The following is a 16,203-nucleotide window of genomic DNA, read 5'->3' on the forward strand; positions in this document are numbered from 1 at the left end:
CCCGAGGGCCCGTGGTCAGTAGGGTGCCCCATGAGATGCCCCTGGTACCTTTTTTCATAGGCTTTTTTGAGTTTGGGCAAGGATACAGGGCCCCATGATCCCCTATTGCCCAGGGGCCCCATGAGTTGTCAGTCCACCCCTGACTGTACCTATACTATACTGCATGCAAGTTAACTAGGAATGTTGCCAAGTACACCAAGTCTCCTAAAGGGCCCCAACAATAGCTGGCAAAAGAACATCTCAAAGGACTGCCCTTTCTGTAATTATTATACGACCTTCATTCTCCTGCCCCCTCCACTTCCATCTTCTTTTTCTTTTGGACAGTGCATACCCAGTCAGTCTAGGACTAGCATCACCACCATAAATGTGCTCTGGCAATATAGTTCCAATGTTCAGTAACATTGTTACTGTTTATGGTGATCTGGCCATCATGTCCTCTTATGCCTAGTCCCTACTGTTAATCACTTTGTATGTTATTACCATTGTTAATCCATTTTATGCTTCCCTAGTTAGCAGTCATATTGGGTAACAATATATAAAGTTTGCCTTTATTACCAGGTCTGGTGCCTGTTTTCTTTGATATAGCACTACTATTGTGTTCTAGGTATCACTTTCAACCTTCCACCAACCTGGTGTCAGAGGGCCTGAGGCTCTTCAGATGGTTGAGTCAAAGAACAGAAGACCCAAACTATCCATCGGCTCCTACGGGGGTAGCACTATATTAATATGACCCAACTTCCTAGCTCGTCCTTACATAGTAATGGCCTCCTTGTTAAAACAATCCGGAGCATAGATTCCTGTGGAATCTGGAATACCAATGCAAGCATATGAAGCCATCCTTAACCACTTCCCAACCGGCCGTTGCATATAAACGGTCGGACGGTGGCAGTGCAGGGTCGGGTGGCCGTTTATAAATGGCCTCCCCGCACCCTGCTTGTGCACGCTCCCTAGGAGCGCGCAGCACCGCGATCCGGTGCCCGCTGTATCCTCCGGACACAGTGAAACACTGATCGTCGAACGGGACCTCTGTGCGAGGTCCCGATCATGTGATCACTGATTGGCCAATCAGTGATCACATGCAAAGTAGTAAGCAAGATGTCACTTGTGACATCATTGCTTACTACGTGTGAAATCTGTGATCACAGAGGTCACATGGTACAAGCCTATTCACAACAGCCTTGTACCATGTGACAAGCTGTGACCAATAACAGCTCACTCAGTACTTCTCAATGAGTGCAAGAATGCAGACAGAGAGAAAGAGAAATGATTGCTTTTACATCCTATATGGGTGTAAAAGCAATCGGTGTAAAAAAAAAAAAAAAAAAAAATCTTCATCCCCCACAAGTAGTACAGTGTCACCACTAGGGTGACAGTATGTAAAAAAATAAAATAAAAATAAAATATAAAAAAATAAAATAATGTAAAAAAAATGTTTAAAAATTATAATTTTTGGTTATAAACTAATTTGGATTTTTTTTTTTTTTACTAAAGAGATAATGGAATAAATTTTGGCCAAGATTTATGATGAAATATTTATTTGCAAAATTTTTGAACTTTTCATTTACATAGCAAAAAAAATAAAAATCCCAGCAGTGAATAAATACCACCAAAATAAAGCTTTATCTGTCTCAAAAAAATGGTAAAAAATTCATTTGGGTACAGTGTTGCATGACCGCGCAATTGTCATTCAAAGTGTGATAGCGCTGAAAGTTGAAAATTGCCCTGGTCAGGAAGGGGGTAAAAGTGTCCGGTCTGGAAGTGGTTAAAAGGTGTCTGCTATAGGTGAAAATGCTGCAAATGTGATCATCTGGTTTTTAGATAGGACTCACAAACACATACCTAGCAGAACTGTTTGGAGATTGCATTGATCTTCTGCTGTTTCACACAATTCAAAACAGCACAGAAGTAAAATGCTGAGAAACCTTGCAAATCCGCTTATTCTAGAGCTCTAGTCTAATGATCTGCTGGCTGTACTTAGTAAATACAATATATTCATATGTATTATTTCATATGCATTTGTATGGATTATTTTGAATTTACTGACTAAATCTGATACTAACCAGGTATTTTACAGATACATTCAATATACTGTGTATGAAAAGTGATGCCTTATTACATGCGTTACATTTGTTTTTTAAATCTGTTTTAGACTTTACCTAAAATTCTGGATAAGATTGCTCCTCCATTCTCAATGGACCACAGCAGTTTTTTAGTAGAAAAGGCACGAGAGTCAACAGCCCGTGTTGTGGTATGGCGAGAGATTGGTGTTTTAAGAAGCTACACAATGGAGAGCACCTACTGTGGATTCAATCAAGGACCTTACAAGGTACAGAGCACCCAGAAACATTACAAACATGGCACCTCAGACTCCAGGCTCTTTACATCAAAGTAAAACAAAAGGGTGAATTACAGATGCTGAAAACTGCATTACATCAAAAAGAGGGAAATTACCATGGTTTTACTTAGGGAAACTATAATTTTATTTTTTTATTCTATTTTTTACTTTGGAAACTTGAGTGATCTGAAAAGGGATTCCGTAGTTATTCCAATGACTCATTCCTCCCATGCTCGAGGACTTCTCCCGAGCTTCTCCAATCCTATGGAACTTCCTATCCCAATCTGTCCGGCTATCTCCTAATCTATCCACTTTTAGACGATCCCTTTAAAACCTTTCTCTTTAACCTCTCTAGCGGTCTGATTATGTCCATATTTCTGTGCTCAAAGCGGTACATTTTTTTGCATGGAAATATGTATTTTTTTTTATTGTAGGCCTGTAATTTTTAGGAATAACTCACTGAAATCTGTCCAAGCAAGAGTTTAGTAAACATCCCGGGTATGTTAAAATTTGAAACACAAAATCATAAATTATAATTTAATAAATAATCATAAAAAATAATATAATAATAAATTTATTTCAATAATATAATCAAACCAAAAACACTGAAATTTGAAATATAGCGCCAAGTTCGCAGATCACTGAGCAAAGTTGCAAAATCATTTTCAGTGTCTGATGACAAATTTCCCCACGAATCATTATCACTCAATTCTGCAAGTGGTTCTGATTTACTATCGCTGTTCTCTAGCTGGTCTAAAACCGCTTTTGACCTAAAGGGACGCTTTTTGGATGCCATGGACGTTTCTCAGTTTCCAGGCAGAAAGAACAGTAAAAATGTAGGCAGGGCACAGGACAAAGCACTCGGGACAAAATGTATGTGAAATGGTTTGGTACAGTAATGTTTTACTATGTAATTTTAGTGTATTTAGTGAATGTCACTTTTTGTCATTTTCAAATTTCCCGCCAGTTCCGTCCCCCCATACTTCCCGATGCTCGCAGGGGACGGAACCCAGATGACAGATGCCGGCATCCGCCGGAGTCAGGGGCGGACTGACCATTTGGAAACTCAGGCACTGCCCGAAGGCCCGGGGTCAGTAGGGGGCCCCATGAGATGCCCCTGGTACCTTTTTCATAGACTTTTTTGAGTTTGGGCAAGGACACAGGGGCCCCATGATCCCCTATTGCCCGAGGGCCCCATGATTTGTCAGTCCGCCCCTGGCCGGAGTACATTTACACTGGGCACTGCAGGAGGGACATCGCGGGAGCGCAGGACAAGGTAAGTGACTGAGGGATCCCGGAGCAGTGCCGCATGGTAAGCCCGAGTGTAGCTCGGGGTTACCGCTGTTGGTACTGAAACTTTACCCCGAGCTACACTCGGGAATACCGCCAGGGAGGTTAAAGAAGTCTATCCTGCTTCTAAATAGTAAACTGCCATTTATTTCCTCCATCAGCTCATCCCCCACACAGCTATTACCTTTTGTATCACTCAACCCTTCCTCCTAGATTGTAAGCTCTAACGAGCAGGGCCCTCTGTTTCCTCTTCTACCCAATTGTATTGTAACTGTAATGTCTACCTTCATTTTGTAAAGCGCTGCGCAATCTGTTGGCGCTATATAAATCCTGTATAAGAATAATAATAAAGCCACTTTCACACTGCTCTGTATGAAAAATGCATGAAACACATATGCGTTTTTGCCGTGCTTGCCCTGCATTTTTCCTGCATTGCGTTAAATATGATGCAACGCATTATGCAATTTTGAAGCGCTTAAGACTCCAATGCGACTTTAGAAGTTCTCAAACCTGGGTTCACAGAATTGCATGACAAGGGAAATCGCATTATGTTCTGACTTCAGTGCAATTTCTGCCCCATTAACATCTACTGTATGTTATCTCACAGAAGCCACTTCAGCAAGAAACATTCCTATGCAACTTTGATGGGCCAGTGCTTCTTTTTTTTAACCCTCACCTTTCATCCCTCATCCTTGCTGCTTAAAATCTGGGTTTATACTTAAGTGGTTTCTATCCTTCCTTCGATAGATCGATTCTTCCTTTAATCGATTGACCCTTCCTTCGATCAATACTCCCTTTGATCATCCTTCCTTCGATTGATTGAAGGAAGGATCGACCGATCGAAGGGTCAATTGATCTTTCAAGGGGTCGATTGATTGAAGGAAGCGGCAGTCGATTGAAGGAAAGGTCGATTGAAGGAAAGGTCGATTGAAGGAAAGGTCGATTGAAGGAAAGGTCGATTGAAGGAAAGGTCGATTGAAGGAAAGGTCGATTGAAGGAAAGGTCGATTGAAGGAAAGGTCGATTGAAGGAAAGGTCGATTGAAGGAAAGGTCGATTGAAGGAAAGGTCGATTGAAGGAAAGGTCGATTGAAGGAAAGGTCGATTGAAGGAAAGGTCGATTGAAGGAAAGGTCGATTGAAGGAAGGGACAATCGATTAAAGGAAGGGTCGAAGGAAGGAAGGATCTTTATATTAAGGGAAAGACCGATTGAAGGAAGATACGATTGATCTATTGATTGAAGGGTTGATCGATTGACCGAAGGAAGGCTCCAAAATCGCAGCTGCATTAAAATCCATGAAGGAAGGATGGCCGGAGAGGAGAGATGAGGGTTAAAAAAAACACTGAATCCAGTAAAGTTCTAAAGGAATGTTTCTCATCTTTGCTGCTGCAACTTCTGTGATATAACATAGAAGTCTATGGAGCTGAAATCACATTGAAGTCCACCAGAAACCTTTTTCAAAATCGCACTGTGTTGAGTTAATTAGAAGGGCATCATTGAATATTATGTGGTTTCCCTTGTCATGTGATTCTGTAAACCCGGGGTGCATTGCGTTTCTGATGCGGTTTCCATTCATTTCAGTAGAGGGATGCGTTTTTGGTGCATTGTGCATTTTCTATACTAAACATGTACCAATAACGCAGCAAGCAGGATTTTTTTAACCTCAACTGAAGTGCAACGGACCAGAGTGAAGAGCTAGGATTTAAAGGGATGCACTTTTCTTCCACTTTTTTTTTTTTTAACTGAAGAACGCACCAAAAAGAGAATCAGTGTGAAAGCAACCTTAAGAGTATCGATTTCATCTGGAATCACTGATTTTAATAAACATGTTTTTACCACAAAGCATACAAGAAAAATTAAAAAGGATCCTAAACCTCCACCAGCTAAATGAATAGAAGAACACATAATATTAATATACAATATTTAATTTTTATCTAACTATCCAAAGCAGATTGTGTGTGTGTGTGAGAAAATATGTGTGTGTGTGTATATGTGAATATATATATGTGTGTACGTGAATATATATGTGTGTGTATGTGAATATGTGTGTGTATGTATATATATATATATGTGTGTGTGTCTGTATGTATGTGTGTATGTATATATATATATATATATGGACTGGATAATGTGTTCGGAATGTAAGGATGCCCCATCATTGGTCCATTTTGCTGAAATTTCATTGCAGCAACTCAGAATGATCTTCAGTAATTTGCATGGCCCCCACATGCTTGTATGCATGCCTGACCACGTCGGGGCATGCTCCTAATGAGATGATGGATGGTGTCCTGGGGTATTTCCTACCAGATCTGGACCAGGGCATCACTGAGCTCCTGGACAGTCTGAGGTGCAACCTGGCGGCGTTGGATGGACCGAAATATGATATCCCAGAGGTGCTCTATTGGATTTAGGTCAGGCGAGCGTGGGGGCCATTCAACTGCATCAATTCCTTTATTCTCCAGGAACTGCCTGCATACTCTCACCACATGAGGCCGGGCATTGTCGTGCACCAAGAGGAACCCAGGACCAATTGCACCAGTGTAGGGTCTGACAATAGGCTGAAGAATTTATAATAGGTAGTGAGAGGAAATCCCTGCAAATTAAGGGAATCTCTTGGGAACCTCCAGGTCAACAGAACTAGTGTTTTCCAATTGAAAATTTCCACTCTGTTACTTTTCTGTGGACAACCCAAAATTTGGGATTTTTCTTTATTTTCAGTAATAATTGTAAACAGTACAACTGTGAATCTCCTTATCGGCAACAACAATAAAAACTGATAGGAGTTCTAATCCTTCTGCACTCTATCCGTAACTAATAAAAAGTTTTGCAGTTATACTTTAAATTGTGACACCTCATATTCCAGCTTGGTCAGGACAGGCAAACACCATACACCCAGGGGCGGACTGACCATTTGGAAACTCTGGTACTGCCCGAGGCCCTGGGGTCAGTAGGGGGCCCCATGAGATGCCCCTGGTACCTTTTTCATAGGCTTTTTTAGTTTGGGCAAGGACACGGGCCCCATGATCCCCTATTGCCCAGGGGCCCCATGAGTTGTCAGTCCGCCCCTGCATACACCCTTAGCCTGCCCATACACCTGCTACTCCCTGGCAGCACAATGGTCTCCTTGGGCCACAGTGACCCCTGGTTCACATCTGTGCGGGTCATGCTGCTGCGGGACCCACTCAAATACCTGCAGCCTCACCACCCACACAGAGAAATGTGGAACCCACAGGCAGGTGCCATTAATTTTAATGGCATGCTGCCTGCACTGGAAATCAAAACCATACTGGGAACCTCTGTTCCCGAGTGGGCTGCGATTTCCATAGTAGTGTAGGGACATCTTCCCTGCATGTCCCAGGACACGGGAGTCAATTCAAATGAATGGGCTCTCATGCCCATGCAAATCGTGGCCCGCACGACCGCACAGATGTGAACCAGGGCTCAACCATAGTCAATCCTTTTTCTAAAAGGAATTTACACAGCTGTATAATCAGAAGGCTATTCACTTTCAAAATGTGGACACAGGGCTAAAGGCTTCCCTACAAAGCCTCGGAGCTCCAGGAGCCATTCCAGGATTTAGCAATCCTGGAGAAAATGGTCGTTCTCCCCACTAAGAACAGACTTCTCAGAGCCTTTTAACCTGTATTAGTGTGGGAACCCTGGGTGACAACAACCCTGAAAATATATATTTTATTTATTACAGGTACCTATATAGCGCTGTCAATTTACGCAGCGCTTTCCATATATATTGTACATTCACATCAGTCCCTAACCCTCAAGGGGCGTACAATCTAAGGTCCCTAACTCACATTCATACATACACATACTAGGGACAATTAGACAGGAGCCAATAAACCTACAAGCATGTCTTTGGAGTACCCTGAGGAAACCCACGCAGGCACAAGGAGAACATGCAAACTCCAGGCAGGTGGTGCCATGGTTGGGATTCGAACCAACGACCCTAGCACTGCAGGTGGAAGTGCTAACCAGCTAACCATTTAGCCACTGTGCTGCCATTATATTTATATATATATATATATATATATATATATATATATATATAAAAATATAAATATATATATATATATATTTATATTTATTTATTTTTTTTTTTTTGTGGGGTTAGCTCAGGTGGGGGATCACCTTCATGCACACCTCTCTCAGGAAGTGGCTCCCTGAGTCCCAGGCCAGCAGCAGCTCCTTGCTCCAGCCCTGCTTTATTTATACCACCTATTGGTGGTCACCAGTGGAGCACAAAATCTGGTCCGGAACCACCTCTGTCCTTGTGGCCCTGAAAACCCGGAGTGGACTCCACCTTAAACTTCAAGGTATGATCGCATGCGAGGTGACACATAGCGTCCATCGATCACCTCACCGTTCATACTGTCACTATATATATTCACTAATAAATTATAGAGTGAAGAAATTATCAAACAGATTACTCTAGACTGGCAATAACGCTGAAGAGTCTGATTTGCATGCTTACAAGTTTGAACAGAACAGATTTTTAAACATTTGCTCATGTCTGATAGAGACTTTTAGTTTATAAAATGTTCTTAAGTGAATATGAAGCATACATAATATGTACAACTACTGCAGAAGCAGCATACATAATGGTTTTTTTTTTCTCATCCACTGTAAAATATTATCTTGAGACAATAAGATCTACTCCCGGGATATTGACTTTTTTTTATATTTGTTCCTTTATTTGATGTGAGCTACTTCTAACAGTGAGATAATGAGGTATTCTTTTGTAAGTGTCACTTATTGTTGATAGTGACTGAAGATTTGACAAGTTTGACAGCGCCAAAAATATATTCAAATACATTCAAAACATATTTTGTCATCTATCCATAAAAGCAAACAAACCCATTGTAGGATGTAAGCCAGTGGGACGCCCTCAATATGAATACGCAGGCAGTGGTTTTATCAATTGTATCATTTACAAGAGAATGTACTTGAGTCAAAGTAATGTGCTTGTATGAGCTGATGTTCATAATATTGTATTTCTAAGATAGGGGGATGTATCAAATTTTAAGATTGATCTGACTTCACACTGGGTCAGTCTACAATAGTAGTTTGTTATGGGAAATAGTATTTTTCTTGGTGAATTAGACATAAAAAATTAGTTATAAATATATGGAGGGAGAGGGAGGATAAGAGAGGTACAGATACATAAAGATTTTGTGGAGTCAAGTCATGTTATGAGGCTTTTGGACCCATAAGACTACGAGATAATAAGTTTTAGTGAAGAAGTTTATTGATGTATGGCATTTGCACAATTTTACTATGGGTCAAGGGAACATCAATACATTGCAAATGGATAAAGAAAGCATTTGTTTAGCAAAAGTAAAATAGTGTCATACCGTATAAATAACTAATGTCAGGTATGAGATGTGAAACTCCTTCTAGCCACTCAATCTGACCATAGGGAAAATAAATCACAACACGCAGCAAAGATTACAATAAATCCAAGAAAACTTTATGGCTTTATTATGGCCACAAGTAAAATGTGTGTATCCTAGACATGTTCAGTTTGTTTAGTTTTGATTTATTTTTCAGACATAAATTTCATTCTCTGAGTCTCGGATGTAATGGACCTAGAAATGAATGGCAACGAATCCGAAAAAAGTGAAATCTGAAAAAAAATTATACCAGGATGATGCCTGTAGCTGCAGGTATCATCCTGTTATAACCACTCAAAGTCTGCGATGTACCAGTACCTTGCTGATCCATGTTGGGCATATATGTAACAGCAGAGAACATGGGCATATGATGAATCTGGTTTGTGGACCAATACGACCACAATTCATTCTTTTTTGTAATGTCCATGTTGAGGATTAGGCCCAAAAAAGTTTTAAATTCAGAAACCGTGATGTTTCCATGTGAGTTGTCTGGTAAGAGCTGAATTTGGGTGGGCCGCCATGTATCATTGTGTGTATAAATTGCCTTGGCCCACAATCAATTGGTACAAATCTTAATGTGAAAAACAGCGAAGGGGTTAAACACTAGTGCTGGCAGCGAACGGGGCCGATCCTGCTAACACTGCATTTTTGGGGACACTATACAAAGCAGGCACTAGTATAGTTCTGTTCATGATCATTTTATATTGATCTGTACAAACATTATACTAGTAATGATGGTGATCAGTGACCTAGAGCGTGAGTGCTAGCTGACCCTGACTCTATCTGATGTTGCTAGTGACAGAAAAACCGTGATCAGTGAAAAATTCTATGTACTGACACTGCATTAATGTCACTGGCTGGGTGACAGGGTGATCAAAGGGTTAATAGGGGCAATCAAAGGGTTGAATGTGCTAATCTAACGTGTGTGTGTAAAATGTAGTGCTGTTGGGGGCGCATGCATGGCCGGCCAGATGATGACAGCTCAGTGAGTAGGGCTCCGCCCGCCTGCCACTGAATAAGCGGCTCACATACAAGCCCGAACGCCGCAATAGCACACTGCACACTGCCGAGGGTCACGGAACCCTCCAGGATCATGACCAAGCGCAGAAAAGGGCAAATGAGGAAGCTCATGAACTTCTTCCCAGCCCTCGGTCCCTCTGTTCAAGATGGCGCCGGCTGCGTGACAGGCAGCATCTCCTCACATGAGGGAGACACACAGGACAGCACAGCATACCATCCGGACCCCAGGCTGAAGACAACACTATATCCAGGAGATCCGGGTGAGTCCTCTCCTCCCCTGTCTCCAACCACTACTAGTCCAGCCAAGTCCAGACCTAGATTGGATGCAAATGTCCCTACTGACAGACAGCCTGCTTCTCTACTCTCAATTACCGATGCCAATTCTCCATCTCTGATTGATACTTATCCTGCCTCTGACCAGCCTATCACAGAAATCTCTATGAAAAACATGCCTCTGTCTCTGCAACAAACGCTCCATAGCGACCTGACAGCGACTATATCCCAAATCTCCAATACAGTCCAAGAACAAAAACAATGCATTCATCATATTGAAAGCAAAATAGGTGAAATGTGTACTGCGCATAATGTCTTCATTGATGCACACGCAGACTATGAAGCTGAAATTGATCAAATTAACCTTAAATTAGCGGACCTAGAAGATCGTTCTAGGCGAAACAATATTAAATTCCGCGGTATACCCGAATTTATCACAGCGGACGCCATCGTCCCATTCATCCAACAGCTTATGAAGCACATCATCCCTACACTCACGGATGTGGAATTAGCCATAGATCGGCACATCGAATCCCTAAACCAGCATTCCTACTGGCCGCAATCCCCAGAGATACTCTGGCGCGCATACATTTCTATCACGTGAAGGAGAGAGTAATGTCAGCTGCCAGAAATCCCAACGCTATTCCAGCAACACTCGCAAATATCAAATTATTTGCTGATTTATCCAAAACGACACTCCTTAACCGTAAAAAACTCGTCACCATAACAAAAGCACTCCGAAATCACGGAATAGGTTATCAATGGGGCTTTCCCACAAAACTAACCATCAAACACCAAGGCAAGATTTACACGATCAAGACCCTGGAAGCTGGCATAGAACTTCTCCAAAAGTGGAACATCATCCCGGTGGAATCCCACCAGGCTAATTCCAATCAACCGCAACAAATGGACGCAGAATGGTCATGACCTCCTTTTGACCTACACTTTCCTCTTTTTTTTTTTTTTTTTTTCTCTGCTCTCTTCAATTTGGGCTTTGTTCTGTAAACAACTAACTCTGGCAAGCGGCCCTATATGGACTTCCTGATACTCCAAGTTTCTTTCCAGCATGATTCCTCCTACGAATAATGCTTGCTCAAGCCTCCATTTTATGCAGTAGCATGTAATGCTACTATGTTCCTTGTTTTTTTTGCAAGGCTTTTTTATTCCCCTTCCCTCCTCTCAGTACCAGTCAATTTGCCCGAAACTACTCACATCACAATCTCCTAATTCAAGATGAAAACCTTCCACGATGATGATCGAAACGAGCCCTCAACAGATCTCCATGGAACAAGCACTACTCACACAATGACGATCCCCATCTCTCTCCTTTACCGCCGAAACAACATCCATATCTTCTACAAACCACAATCAAAAGTGCCACTCTACCTGACCAAATATAGTTTTGGTGGAACCCCTCGAAAGAAAAACTTTGGTATACAATGGAAACCCTCCCATTCTACCCCCTCGACCCACAAAACCTCCTTATAATACCACACATAGCCCAATTCGACCATCAAACGAAACACCCCTGTATTAAAGCCACCCTACAAGCTTGGCAAAACCTTCTCACTACCAAATTTACTGACATTAAACATATCCCCACTCCTCTCAATATTCTACATATCCGAACACCCTCCTTAAACCTAACCCAATGGACAACACAAGGCATAGAACACATTACTGACCTCTATAATAAACAATTCCCATACTCGTTCCAAAGTCTCCAAATTAAATATAACCTCCCGACTACTGAATACTTTACCTACCTAAGAATTGTACATTGCCTGCAAACAATGAAAATAATTCACTCTACAAAACTCCCAATTACCGCCTATAACTTCTTTACAAAAAAAACGATACCCTGGGAAAGGCATTTCCACCTTTTATTCCTTACCAACCTACAATTTGCCACACAATCTACCTCCCTAATGAACTGAGGAAAAATACTTTTGGAACAAATCACAATACAAACATGGGAAAAAGCGTAATGCATCACCCATAACTCCACCAGATGCACCTCACATTGGGAGGCGTACCTAAAAATCCTTCACCAATGGTACCTAACTCCCGTCAAGCTCTCCATGTACTATCCAAACCATCCCTCTTCTTGTTGGAGACAATGTAGTGAAACAGGATCAACGCGGCACATCCTCTGGTCCTGCAAAACAATTAGATCCTACTGGAATAAAGTCTTCCAATTACTTTCTGAAATTACTGGAACCCTGATCACCCCAAATCCCTCTTTAGCACTTCTACATATTGGAATTGAACAATTTTTACCTAACTCTCGCACCATCATTATACATACACTACTTGCAGCTAAAATCAATATCACAAGATTGTGGAATACCTCTAACGCTCCTTCTTTCACATCCTTGATCCGCAATATTAACGTCCAATGTGACATGGAAAAGAGACTGGCATTAAATAACTCCTCTCAACATAAATTCAATCCCCAAAGGGCTCAATGGTTTCGCAATCCAAATTGCTCCATACAACTTTGATATATAGTCTACAGTCAACACCATTAAACAATCCCAGACTGGCACTTCTTCCCCCACCAAGTTACATATCCCCCCATCCCCCCCTTCCCTTCTTTTTCCCCCCTACCATCTCTTCCCTAATATTCCCCCTATTCTTCATACACTCCACCAAGTTCAACACACTATCCAGAATACATCTGATGACATCGTCTTAGAGACCTTTCTAATATCCCACAGTTCCGATGGGGTATATTCATTTATATACTGTATTATATCACCTCAGTTGAACGGTATATCTTTACCCTGTTATGTTGTAAAAATCTTCAATAAAAATGATTGAAATATAAAATGTAGTGCTGTTACTCAGTGCCGTGTTCTCTCTTCTCTCCCTGGACTGACTGGGGGGGCGCAGGTGCGTTCACACCCTGAAATAGGAAGCAACATAAGATTGTGTCGCTTTGCCCAGAGCCGCCGCTCACCTGTGGGTAAGCGGTCGGCAAGTGGTTAAAAAAAAACCTTTGTTTTTTTAATATCTCAATACGGTATTTATTTTATTTTTTTTTTTTTTAAATAATTTTTTTTAAAAATACCAGAATAGTACAGTGTTACTTTGTACTACTGTGGGGGGTGATCAGGGATTTTTTTTTTTTTTTTTACACTTTGTTTTGCAAGATAAATAAAGATCATTGCTGCTGGAATGCAAAGCTTGCTGTCATGAACCTAACTCATTCATGAACTGTTTTTTGACAGCTATAGATAGTGATCTGTGATTGGCTGGAGCTGGTCACATGGTACAGGGTGCTGTGATTGGCCCATGTATCATGTGACAGCTGTGGGCCAATCACAGCTCACTAGGGAGAGAAGCAGAGCTGTTATGAATCAGATTGATTCACAACCACTCTTCTTACATTGTGATTGTGTATGTATGTGTGTGTGTGTGTATGTATGTATATGTGTGTGTGTGTATATATATATATATATATATAATAATGTGTGGTATCTTTCTCAACCAGTAGGCAGAACTATAGTACCTGTGTCATGTGGGTAGCTATTTTTGTTTTACAGTTTTGGTCAAAGAAACCTGTTTATGGAAAACAATGAGTAACCACAGAAATAACAAATCTTTTATTAGTTGACTCTCTCTGTAGCCTCAAAGCAAAATGTGTCTATTGTCTCACGGACAGACTCCATGATGTTAAGATCAGGGCTCTGTGGGGAACAACCCATCTTTTCTGGGGTTCTTTTTGCTGGAGATAATTCTGTATAACTTTGGCTTTATAGTCTGGGTCATTGTCCTGCTGCAGATTGAACTTGGGATCAATCGGTTGCCTTCATGTTTATATTATATGATGGGTAAAATTCTGCCTGTGCACTTCAGTATTGAAGAAACCATTAATTCCAACAAAATGTCCAACTGCATGTGCAGGAATGCAGCCCAAAACCTGCAAGGAACTGCAACCATGCTTCACTGTTCCCTGCAGACACTCGTCCTTGTACTGCCCTACAGACATTTGGGAAAAAAAAAACAGATGACCAGGCAACTAATATTTTCAGAAGGAAGTCGACAGTGGCATGACACTCTCGAAAGACCTGGTGCACCATATATTTGTTTTATTTTTATGTTTTATTTTAAACAGAATTTTCTACATCTGTATGAAAATCCATTTCAAAAATAGTATGTAATATTGTACTAAACCCTTGCCTCTGGCAAACAACCATTGAATAATTAGAACACAAATATCAATAGTAGTTAAACGTGTTGTTTTTTTATTTGTAAGAGCAAATTTACAAACTATGACCTTTTTAACAGTACTTGACTTTTTACAAGGATCACTTAAAGGATAATGCATTATTTATGACAAGAAATAACTACACATAAGCACTGTTAAAATACTTTCTTTAATGTTACATCTGTGGTTCATCTGAACTGGATTTATTTAATGCTAGCAATCCCATGAAGGGCATTGGAGTAATAAAGCAAAGTCTACTTCTCCCCTGGAACAAACACAATTGGATTTACAATAACTTTAATGGACACCCAAGTCAATATTCAGCAATGCTCCATGCTTTCAGTTTGCTACTTTTCTTATATGTTTAGTTTTATTCTTGTGGTGGGATAAAAAAAAAACTTTCAGATATGTACTTTGGAGATGTTTTCATTTATCCAAAGTAAAAATAAAGTTTTACTTGAAATCATTATTGATTGAAACAATACAAAAGCAAGTGAAGGTTTTGCTTTTCCAAAGTCTTCTAGAAGTTTCTGATATTTGCTATAAAATATGATTAAAATGGAGTTTCATGAAATTGGCAAACATTTGTTTGTTGCTTCAAGAAGTCGTCTTTTTTTTGTGCATTCCCTTTTTTTTGTCCAGAGTCTTGTTGGTGGATTCCAGTACAATAGCTCCTCCATTTCATTATGTACTGTACACTCACCGGCCACTTTATTAGGTACACCTTGCTAGTGCCAAGGAAATATCTCTCACACCATTACACCACCATCACCAGCCTGAACCATTGATACAGGGCAGGATGGATCCATGCTTTCATGTTGTTTACGCCAAATTCTGACCCTACAATCTGAATGTCGCAGCAACCAGTCTGCCCATTCTCCTCTGACATCAACAAGGCGTTTTTGTCCACACAACTGCCACTCACTGGATATGTTCTCTTTTTCGGACCATTCTCTGTAAGCCCTAGAGTTGGTTGTGTATGAAAATCCCAGTGGATCAGCAGTTTTTGAAATACTCAGACCAGCCTGTCTAGTACCAATAACTATGCCATGTTCAAAGTCCCCTAAATCCCCTTTCTTCCCCATTCTGATGCTTGATTTAAACTTCAGCAAGTTGTCTTCATCACATCTAGATGCCTAAATGCATTAAGTTGTTGCCATGCGATTGGCTGATTAGCAATTTTTGTTACCAAGAAATTTAACAAGTGTACCTAATAAAGTGGCCAGTGAGTGTATATGCTACAGAGTCCAGCCTGAGCAGTACCCTGAAAAATGTAGATTTTGGCTTGAATTGATCCTTAACCATTTCAATACCGTGCAATGTTACACCTTCCTGCCCAGGCCATTTTTCACGTTTCAGCGCTCTCACACTTTGAATGACAATTGCGCGGTCATACAACATTGTACCCAAACTAAAATTTTATCATTTTCTTCACACAACTAGAGCTTTCTTTTGGTGGTATTTAATCACCGCTGGGGTTTTTATTTTTTGCTAAATTAACAAAAAAAGACCAAAAATTTTGAAAAAAAACACGTTTTTCTTTGTTTCTGTTATAAAAGTTTACAAATAAATAATTGTTCTTCATAAATTTAGGCCGAGATGTATTCTGCTACATGTCTTTGGTGAAAATAACCCAAATTAGGATGTATTATTTAGTTTGTAGGAAAG

The 16,203-nt window shown here is 40.7% G+C and overlaps 1 protein-coding gene across 1 annotated transcript in view; it reads left to right on the forward strand.

Annotated features, from left to right (window-relative positions):
* Nucleotides 1–16,203, forward strand: part of AGBL1 (AGBL carboxypeptidase 1) — a 924,602-nt gene that overhangs the window by 572,241 nt on the left and 336,158 nt on the right. The window contains exon 21 of the mRNA XM_089687659.1: nt 2,150–2,326. Within this exon, the coding sequence (XP_089543785.1) occupies nt 2,150–2,326 (177 nt within the window). The remainder of the gene's footprint in view (nt 1–2,149; nt 2,327–16,203) is intronic.

The sequence above is a fragment of the Staurois parvus genome, unplaced genomic scaffold (genome assembly GCF_062004578.1).
Source record: "Staurois parvus isolate SC_StPar_1 unplaced genomic scaffold, SC_StPar_1.0 ptg000432l, whole genome shotgun sequence".
NCBI lineage: Eukaryota > Metazoa > Chordata > Amphibia > Anura > Ranidae > Staurois > Staurois parvus.